Consider the following 10582-nt stretch of genomic DNA (forward strand, 5'->3'; position numbering starts at 1 on the left):
GTAAAATAATATATATACGATGTCAGTGTATAAAGTATTCACTCCTAAAATTAATATATTTTTTTTAATTAAAAAAACAAAATTTACCAAAACAATATGATGATAAGGGAAAACATAGACTCGTGTCACAATACCATTGGGTTTTTTTCATGGATTCATCGTTTTTTTTTTACGTCATGCAAAATAGACTTTTAAAAACAAATTAGAATGATACATTTTACGGGTAACCACTCAATAAAAAGGATCAAATTTAAAAACCTCATTTTTAGCCGAAACTTTTACATTTTTTTTCTGAAAATTCATGAACCGAATTTTTAATTTTATTTGAAAACTTGTTGTGACAAAGCCCTTCACTTAAAGCTAGCAATAATAATGGAGAATAGTTGGATAATCATATCTTGCTCTCTAGATTTTAGATCTTCAAACTTCAACCCCCTCTAAATTTTAAAAAGGTTAAATCACTCTTTCGGTTCCGAATTTAGCAACTTTTCTCATATTGGAGTTTAAACTTTTTTAGTATAAGTTAGGTCTTAAAGTTGATTTTTTTTTAATCTAATTTTTTCAAGAAAATATCAAGGCTAACTTGGATAAAAAATTTCAAACCTCAATGTAGGAACAATTACCAAGCTTAAAGCCCAACTTAACCCAAAATAATTATATCCAAATGTAGAAAGCATTATATAAAAAAGCTATATTGATATAATTATATTGAATCTTAAGTAATTTGTATTTGTCCCATAATTTATGTTACAAAATAAAATTTAAATCCAAATTTTAAATTCAGGTTCCAATCTCAAATACCCAAAGTAAAACATTAATTTTGGTTGATTTTTTATTCATGTTACTGTAATACAAAACTTTAAACCGATTCATTAACTACTCTCAATAAATTTGATAAGTTGATCTTGTACCGATTGAATTTTAACTCAATTGGTCTCGTTGCTATTGTAATAACTAAAATATATGAGTTCAAGTACGCTTAAATGCATATTTTCCGAGATTATATAAAAAAGTCCATAATGTAAGTATTAAATGTCTCTGACTTTTATGTTTATATATACCCGAAAACAGATAGAAAGCAGGGACTCAGAGAGTCATATTTCCCCTGCCTGCACATTTCATGCTTGTCATCCTACATACTCAGGCATATCATCGAACGATATACAAAACATATCACCTTTAATTGCATTTGAAATTCAAGCTAATTCTGTTCACAAAATAGCACCATTGTATTCCAATAGACCGAAGGAACATTGCACTAAACTATTATCACTAGATGCCATATCTAGTTCAGTCCATGAGCCACCGATATACCCCCAGAACTCTTGTAATGTCGTAAACAGTACTTAGTATGGTGCAAACATTTAATAGGCTAACACAAAAGAAAAGAACAACACGCTCTAGTAGTTACTAATTCCCTAATAAAATATGTATCACTCTCCCGCGAACTGTTACTCAGACCAGAAGTTTATACAGGCGGTAACAAAGGATTTAAAGATAGTCCAAAGGGGGTTAGTTTCAGATTCTGCACTGCTTTTCGATGTCCCTTCCCATGATTCACTGTCCATAGAAACCAATGGAATACCCTAAGGAACTCTATAAATTCAACTTTAAAAGTATAATGAGCAAAGACTAGGGATACTTACAGATTAATTCGGTCTAATGTTTTACTGCTTCCTTTCTTTGAGTTGACATGCTGCGCGTCAACTTTACTTTCAACTGCAACGGCCCTCTCCGATGTTGACTCATAAGTGCCATGATTTTTTGGGTGGACACCATTTGAAACATTTATTGCCTGATGAAAAACATAATCATGCATTAAGCAAACTTATAATTAGTGAATATAGGCAAAGGCAAACAAACATTCACATGCTAATAGACAAAAACTGTTAAATCATGCAATTAAGCGATGTTTCGTTGCTTGATATCAGACATAGACATGCACAAAGGTTTTGAACCAAAGCTCACCTCTCCAACAATTGCTTTGCTTTGTTCATTTGTATCCGACATTAAAGTATCAGTTCGAGAGACCTCTAATGCTGCACCATTGGGAGTACCAAGCTTAGCAGTTCCCCCAGTAGAGCATTCTGAGCTTTCTGATAACGGATCTGAAATGCTTTCCACCATTTTCTTATCTGTTAAATTGGAATTCTTTTCCAACAACAAATCCACATTGTTTTCTACTTCTTTACCATCATCTGTCAACACAGAAACCTCAGAGGAATTCATACCATCCAACTTAAAACTACCATTTTCTTGACTCACATTCAGCTTCCCATTTTCCGTTTTATCCAAATTTTCATTTAATTTCCCAACTTCGCTAGAAATTCCATCGATGCTATCAGTTGGCTTAGCAACAGGCCGCAAGGGAAACGTCTCTACTACTATATCTGCTTCTACTTGAATGACTTTAGATGTGAATACATATGTTTCCTTTTTACTTTTATCACTTTCAGGAGGTTCAATTACTTGCACTTCTACAAGTGCTGCTTTATCAGTTCCATTTGTCACATCAACAAGATTCCCATTAATAATTTTTTCACTGCCAAACTCTTTATTTTCAGATTCCATAGAATTCCCATTAGTAATCATAACCGATTCATCACTTTCATCCTCATGATGACTAGGAACAAAAGAACTTCCATTTGATTGTTCGGACAGAAGAGGTTCGGGTGGAGTTGAAATGGAACCCAGTGGATTTTGTTGCAAGAACCGATCAATGTCATGTTCCCCTTCAGTCAACTTAGCAGGACCCAACACTCTATTTTCTTGAATTATCTCTCGCACAATCTCCCGTATTATGTAGAAAGACCCACCAACTTCCTTGTGGGTGAGGTTAAGAGATGGAAAATTCCCATTGTTTGATTCTTGATACCTGCGACAAGTTCATCAATGGGTGAGTTTTAAGACAGGAAATCTTCTAGTAAGTTTAAAACCTCCTTTGAAGAGAAAAATAGCCAATAAGTTTAAAAATCCACGTGAAAGGAAATAAAATAAGTACAAGGTTTATGGAAATGGGTACACCAAATTGAATCCAACATGGAAATTGAACTATTCCACATTCTACATAGGTTTAAAAATCTAATGTTGCATGTTAAATGAACCATAAATGATGCTCCCCCATGAATAACAGCAAAGAATCATATCAACAAAGTTAGCAGGAGGTCACATTTCAACTTTTACTACCAAGTATGCTGATAGCAACATTTTACATTTATATTTGCACAAAAATCCTTATATCAAACAAAGAAAGTCCAGTTTGAACTTTGAAAAGAAAGCCAAATGTGTCTTAGAATACAGTCTTCAAAGAAATATAATACATTTAGGCAAATACCCTACTATATACAGAAGAATTCCATTATGACTACCATGTCACAGGGTGAATAGAAGTGGATTGGAATGACAAAAGAGAAAACCGGTCCTGGTAAAGACTAAATAAAGATGAAATAATTAAATTCATTAGTAGTAGCAAACAAAAGGAAGAGGAACCATGTGAGATTACTTCTTTATAAAAGATTCAACCATTGACTTCCTTTCCTCCTTTGAACGCCGAACCCGAGTCTTCTTCCCTCCGGACTCATTGCACTTAGCTAGGGCAAATGTTTGCCCAACCCACCCACCTTTTATAGCATGCATGAGGATAAGAAGGTTTACCAGCTTACAGCATTAAAACCTACAGAATATAGAACCAAGATCAAGATCAGAAAAGTCTAATCCATAAACATAAACCCTTTCATAATGAGCTCAAATTACGCAGTCCAGAGGGGCAGAGTGCAAGAACAGCCACTCAATTATTAGAAAGTGCACCATGATTATATATTATTTTATATTTTAGATAATGATAAGACTAACAGCAACTCAAGAATTCACAGAAAAAAAAGAAAAAAAGAAAGAAAGAAGAATATTTTATATTTTAGATAATGATGATGTTAACACTCAATTATGATATAAAGGACAAACACTTTCCATTTGCAAGATTCTTCAAATATTTTTGCAAAATAGTGGATATCTGCTTTACATCCTAATGTAATGAAAATCCAATCTAAAATCTAATAATAAAGTCTTAATATCGAATTCTCAAATTAGAAAACACGATAATTTAGAGCTACCTGACATTGAAAATAAAAAAGGTATTCAAAAGCTAACTCTTGACTCTATCATGAACTCAAAAATGCCAAATGTAACCGTAATACCAACATACTTAAAACATAAGCAAAAACAATTTGATATAGAATAATGTCAACATTATAAAAAGTAGCAACAAAAATATAAAAAGACGTAATTATCATTACAAACCAGTACGAGAAATCCCAAAGTTTTCAAAAGCAGCAGTTCAAAGTCAATCTAGTAACTATAAAACCAGTATGAGAGATGCTAAATTCATGCAAGAAATCTTTATTGAGAACGAAAATCTTGAGAAGAGAAAGATAGAAAACAATAGATAAAAAGAAAAGAATGAAAACTATACAAACATTGAGAGGATAATAATGAGATAACACTCTGTTTCAATCAACATTACTTTCAGAATGTACACATTCTAATCTACTTATACATAAACTGATTAATTGCTAAAGAACTAACTAACTACAACTGAATTAACTGCTTAACAACCAAAACAGCTGACTAACAACAAACTCCCTCAGTTAACTAACAGCTAACTCCCCATTTATCACATGCTAAAGTCTTCATGAGCCTTCAAGCTGTTGATTCAACATTATACAACTTTTCTTAGGTAAACTATAGGGTTTTTTATTCCTAGTTATGAACACTCAAAACTTAGGCCTCGCCGGTACTCACATCTTTTTATCCACTATTTGCACTTTGTTTTCTATAAGAATGTTATTTCTTAGTTTGAGTAAAATGGATAAAAATCTAACCTCTAATAGTAATCATAATGGTACTCTAAACTAAAGAAAATTAATTTATGTCACTCCCCATGAAATTCCAATTCTAGTTACTGATTCTCCCAAAAAAATTTCTATTAAAAAAAAAAAGCAAATGGAGCCTTACTCAAGCCAGGTCAATTAAAAGTGTTGCCCCTTGAGCAAAAGAACTTAAAATTTAAAAAAAAAATCAAAAGATTAAAATTGAACCCAAATTGCATCAGTTTCTTTTCTTTTTTTTCGAGAAATCATTTCCCCGGTATTTAAGTAACATGAATAAGACCCACTTCTTCTCAAGCACTAGGCATTGTAAAACCAACATCAAATAGTGTTGAAAACTGGAAAAAAGCAACTTCAAAGATCAATAACAAAAAAAAGTCATTTTAGGCAAAATTTAAAAAAAAAAAAAAGAAGAAGAAAAGAAACAGCTTAGACAAATGAACTTTAAGAGCAAGTGAAAGTAAGAAGATAATCAGATTCCATAAATGAAAATGAAATTCAAAGATCACCCAAATAAATAAATAAAATGGAGCAGAGAATGAGTGCTCACCTAAAGAGAAGATAGAGAGAATGGGAATTTCTTCGTTTTCCTTTTTAATGCTATTCGGGGTTTATAAAAAATGTTTTAAAACCCTAAAAAAATATTGTAAATAAATTAGCAGTAAGGAACAACAGTGTCCCCATTTTACTATTGGTTTCTGTTGGAGGTCTGGGCGGCGGCTGGTACATTGCTTGTATTGTTATTTGAAAATGTTTTGATAATTATTTAGGGCTTTTTTCAATTTTAAAATATATATTTAAATGAATCTAATAATAAAATATATATTTGAAAATGTACATTACTCATTAGTTCTAATTCTAAAAAATTTAGCTTTTAATATTTACGTATTTATGTCAATTTAATCCTTACTCTAAAGAATTAAAAAATTAAGAAAATACAAAAAGAAATATAATTCAAAAATATAATAAACTGAGAATACATTAAAATTATTAAAACTAGAATATTTTACCCGCTTTTGTTGGGCTTCGATTTTTAATTATAATTATAATTATTTATTAAAATAATTATTTTAAATTAAATCTTAAACTTTAGAAAAGTAGAGGATTAATACTAAAATTTTGTCGTTATAGTACATTCTTTTTATATAAATAACTAATAAAATTATAAACATTCACATGTTAGATTATACAAAAAAAAATAAAGTATGAAAATTAAATCTTAAATTCGGGCGTAGTATAAAGATCAAAATTGAAATTTAACTATTTACAAACATAACCAAAAAGGGAAAGAAAGGCCTAGGTGTCAAAGAAGACATAGGGCCTTAGCAGTAGAGGTGCTCATGGGCCGGGCGGCCCGGCCCGACGGTCCGCCTGAAATATGAGAGGGTTTGGGTAAAAATATAGGCCCGAAATATGGGCTTGGGCAAAAAACGAGGCCCGTTTAGAAAACGGGCCGGGCCTCGGGCACCACTTTTTTGGCCCGGGCCCGGCCCATCCCGATATAATAAATATATTTATTTTTTAAATTTTTTTAATTTTAAAATATTTTTAAAAATACTTTTTTATTATTTTTTAATTTTAAATTTTTTTTAAAATTTTTTTAATTTTAAAATTTTTTAAAAATATTTTTAAAATAATTTTTTTAATTTTTAAAATAAATTTTTGGTGTTTATTAAAAAATGGGCCGGGCCCGGGCTTATGCTTTTTTTTCCCGGGCCGGGCCTGGGCAAAATTTCAGGCCCATATTTCGGGCCGAGCCGGGCTCGGGCCTAGGACTCGAGCCGAAATTTTTTTATGGGCCCGGCCCGAACCCGGCCCGGCCCGGCCCATGAGCACCTCTACTTAGCAGTATAGATTGTAAAAATTAAAGGTACAAAGATAAATTTAGCTCTTAGGGCACGTTTGGTTCGTTGTATTGAAATAAAGGCATAATGGAATAGAGGCGTAATAGCAAATCAATTGTTTGGTTGAATGTAATGGAATAGAAGCATAATAGTATTATTGTATTTGGCTGAATGGAATGGAGGTGTAATAGCATAATGGAAAAAACTAAAATGACTAGAATACCCTTAGCATAAATTTGTTTAGGTAAATGATTATTGTTATTGTTATTAAATTTTAATAAGATTATTAATATCAATAATAAATAATTTAATCATATTTTAACATAATTATTATTAAATATATTATAATTAAAATATATAATTTAATAAAATTCTTAATAATCAATATTCTTATATGAATTTATATACTCATTTCCTTTTATATATTAATATACCACATTAACCGGTTTATATTTATATCAATGGCACAAAAAATTTGGGAGAAGATTTCTGAGGACTGGTTTTGTATGTAAATAACATCATTCATTCCGTGGGAAAAAAATTATAACTGAGCCTGCTTATTAATTACCTTTTTTATTTTGTACTGAAGTAGTTGCCATTGGTTCAAAAGTCGATATATATGTAATATTATAAAATAATATTTTTATTTTAATTATTTAAAATATTTTTAATTAATGCGTGTATATGAATATACACATTTAATTAGTTTTATTTTAATAAAATTTTTCTAATTTATTCATTCAATTTTAATCACCTTACAATTTATTCATTGTATTATATCTCTTGATCCAATTTTAATATATTGAATATTTGTTTTTAATCAAGTTCTTTACTTGATTATATCTAATGTTCCAATTTTAAAAATTCGATTAAAATTTTGAACTACATCAACTTAAGAAATTGATCCCAAATTAAAATTAAATATACCAATAAAAATCAACTTACTACATCACCACTTGCAAAATATAACTCTCCAAACATTACTATGGAATAAACCCCAAAAAAACAGAACATATATATGTCTTACAATTTTTCTTTAGTTTAGAAGGTTTGATAAGTTACCAAACCTCTTGAATTGCAACTACAGCTTCAGCTTGCCAATGATTTATGTCTGGAGCAAATCGGTAGCTAACAGTCCAATACCTACAAAATTCCACATAGAACATCAATTTTCTGGAACAACGGTGGTCAGAATAATAATATATGACTTATGTAACTATTACACAAGTAATGGTATTATGACTTGAGAACAATTCAGGGACAACAACAGTGGTCAGAATAATGCATATATTGACAACGGTACTATGACTTGAGAACAATTCATGGACAACATGAAACTGGAAAAAGATTATCAATACAAACTACTACAGCAGCAATAAAATTTTTATTGCAATTCCACCCAAAGTATATGGACGACATCCCATTGCCTCAGCACTAACATAGCACATTATTTTTCTTAATTGAACAATTGGGTAATAAACTGATTTAAACAACAAAGTTGAGTTAGTAAAGGAAGATATGGCAGCTATTAAAAAAACATATCTTACATCTAGATCATACTTTTTAAAACAATCTTCACATAGTGCCCTATCATATGTCCTCTTTGTTTTATTTATTTTCCACATTAGCATGTTGCATCAAAGCTGGACATTGACAACAAACTATGACCAAATCACAATACAAAATTAATACTTAAGCCTGAATGCCTTTGCAAACCACATAAATAAATGAAATGAACGAAAAAGGACAGATACGAGGCAATATTTACAATCAAAATAAAGAAAGGTAGCATCAATCTCAACCCTAAGAAAGAAAGTATTTCTGAACACAAATAAATTTATATAGCAAGATTCTAAGATACTCACTTCCTTAAGCATTCATCATAAAAGCCATACACTTGAGTAATCTGCGTTTAAAACATGAAATCATTAACAAGACATGAAACAATAAAGACGATATAACTGGCAATGAAAAATGGAAAACATAAATGACGCACAAATAACATAGCACACCTGACGGCTCTCATGATTTCCCCTGAGAATTGTTATCCGTTGAGGGTAACGCACTTTGAGGGCTACCAAGAGCTGATCAAGAATCATCACAAGCAAATTAAGAGTTGCAACTATAAGAAAACACAATTAATTGCAATCAGTTAAGGTCATTGAAAAATCATTCATAGAATGAACAACAATATTTATAGCATTATTCCTGAGACTCCACCTCATCTAGACTACTTATGACAACAGGAAAGAAAAAAGAATCGATTATACATTATAATCCCTTTGTTGTAGTGATCAACCCACAAGTATGGTAGGATATGAAACCCAAACAGCAGATAGAACTCCAACAGAAAAAATACAAATTTAAACTTTAAAGATGAAATTATTAAGAGGGGCAGTCATATGGTCCCTAGACCATAAAACAAACACGAAAAATACCCCCCAAAAAATTTCTAACAAAAAGAAGTAGAAAAAAATAATAAAATAATGTAAAATTAAATAGATAATCAATCTCTGCAAGAAGCAAGACACTAATTTCATAGAACAAACAGATAGCAATTTACACAATATAAATGGACTTAAGCAGGTTTGGCCAACAGCAGACAACTTTAGAAACAACATAACTCATCCTTGAACAACATAAATTAGGACATACAATGCTGCAAACAACCTCAGCACCCTTTGCAAACCTACCGAAGCTTTTAAGCAATGGTAATATCCAATGGTAATATCCTTGAACAACATAAATTCGTCTTCTTTCGTCTGAACTTTTAAGGGCTTAAAAAGCCAAAACTTAACTACTACACTCTACTATTTAAGCAATGGTAATATCCAAAGGATCCCTTTTACACCGAAGAATGTAACTTCAGTCCACATTGCATCCGACAATTAGTTTCTACATCTAAACCTTTTATGGACTCATCAAAATGCAATGTCAAAATTAAAGCATTTTTCTTTTCAGTTTGCAATTGAAGAATAAAAAGTGTCAATTTCTTGATTTTTACTTTAGGTGGAAAAGTATTACACATACGAATCTTCTGCTAAACCACAGTATAGCTAAACAATCAAATCGACAATTAGCAAATTACAGGAATCAACAACAAAATAGAAAAAGAAAACTTCAAATTTAACATGATGTGATAAAAATCGAAATACCCAAATCCAGTTTCTCAATTTAATTTCAAACAGAAACCCCTACTATGTGAGATTAAGCAAATGGAAATTAGCAATTTAGCATAATCATACCACTCAGACGCAAGTTCATTTTTTGGACAACCGGTTCATACATGATAATAACTTGCATGTGAACATTAGCAGTCTAACGTATGTGTGGAAACCATTTTTTTGAAAACAAAAATTTAGTTGTCGACTTTAAAAAACAAAAACTGGAGTCGCCACCAATCCTTTATTGAGGTGTAATCGGCTCACCTTAAAAATGATTCTGGTCTACGAAATTTGAGAAAATGGGTTCGGGAGTCAGTTATGCACGAGGAAGGGTTAGCACCCTCGTAACGCCCAAAAATCGGTACCAAATTGATTATTGGATGTCTTAATGTCAAGGGTTAAAAAGATTTTTAAAATTCAAATGATGAAACTTGAAAAGGATAATCAACTGTTCAAGTCACGAGAAGACATTGAGACCCAATACGTTAGCGTACAATTTCTCAAAATCCCCGAATTTTGAATATCACTTTTGCTTTATAAGTAAATCTTCATTTCGAGGAAGCAATTATGTCATGCCCAATACGTTAGGACATAACAAATTAAGTTCCCAAAAATGATTTTTACTTATATATTTCAAATAACGAATATTCTCGGTTATTTGGAATTAACAAAGAAAATCGGAACCCAATAT

At 31.1% G+C, this 10582-nt stretch overlaps 1 protein-coding gene and 1 long non-coding RNA gene across 2 annotated transcripts; both read right to left on the bottom strand.

Annotated features, from left to right (window-relative positions):
- Window positions 1-1162: 1162 nt before the first annotated feature.
- LOC105785318 (uncharacterized) lies at window positions 1163-5596 on the bottom strand. Its single transcript, XM_012611364.2, has 5 exons — window positions 5434-5596; window positions 3503-3673; window positions 1969-2875; window positions 1647-1795; window positions 1163-1560 (listed from the first exon to the last, which is right to left on the bottom strand). Exons 2-5 carry the CDS (start codon window positions 3634-3636, stop codon window positions 1452-1454), a joined length of 1299 nt encoding a protein of 432 aa, XP_012466818.1. The 5' UTR covers window positions 3637-3673; window positions 5434-5596; the 3' UTR covers window positions 1163-1451.
- Window positions 5597-8369: 2773 nt separating this feature from the next.
- Window positions 8370-8865, bottom strand: LOC105785319 (uncharacterized). Its single transcript, XR_001130908.2, has 3 exons — window positions 8740-8865; window positions 8593-8633; window positions 8370-8388 (listed from the first exon to the last, which is right to left on the bottom strand). It is a non-coding gene; the product is annotated as an uncharacterized LOC105785319 (long non-coding RNA).
- Between the last annotated feature and the right edge of the window lie 1717 nt (window positions 8866-10582).

The sequence above is a fragment of the Gossypium raimondii genome, chromosome 1 (assembly GCF_025698545.1).
Source record: "Gossypium raimondii isolate GPD5lz chromosome 1, ASM2569854v1, whole genome shotgun sequence".
Lineage (NCBI taxonomy): Eukaryota > Viridiplantae > Streptophyta > Magnoliopsida > Malvales > Malvaceae > Gossypium > Gossypium raimondii.

Coding starts and splice junctions, on each gene's coding strand:
- LOC105785318 (XM_012611364.2), bottom strand. CDS start 3,636: ATGCATGCTATAAAAGGTGGGTGGGTTGGGCAAACATTTGCCCTAGCT. Junction 2,876..3,502: donor GTTGAATCTTTTATAAAGAA/GTAATCTCACAT, acceptor AACTTGTCGCAG/GTATCAAGAATCAAACAATG. Junction 1,561..1,646: donor ACATTAGACCGAATTAATCT/GTAAGTATCCCT, acceptor TTCTATGGACAG/TGAATCATGGGAAGGGACAT.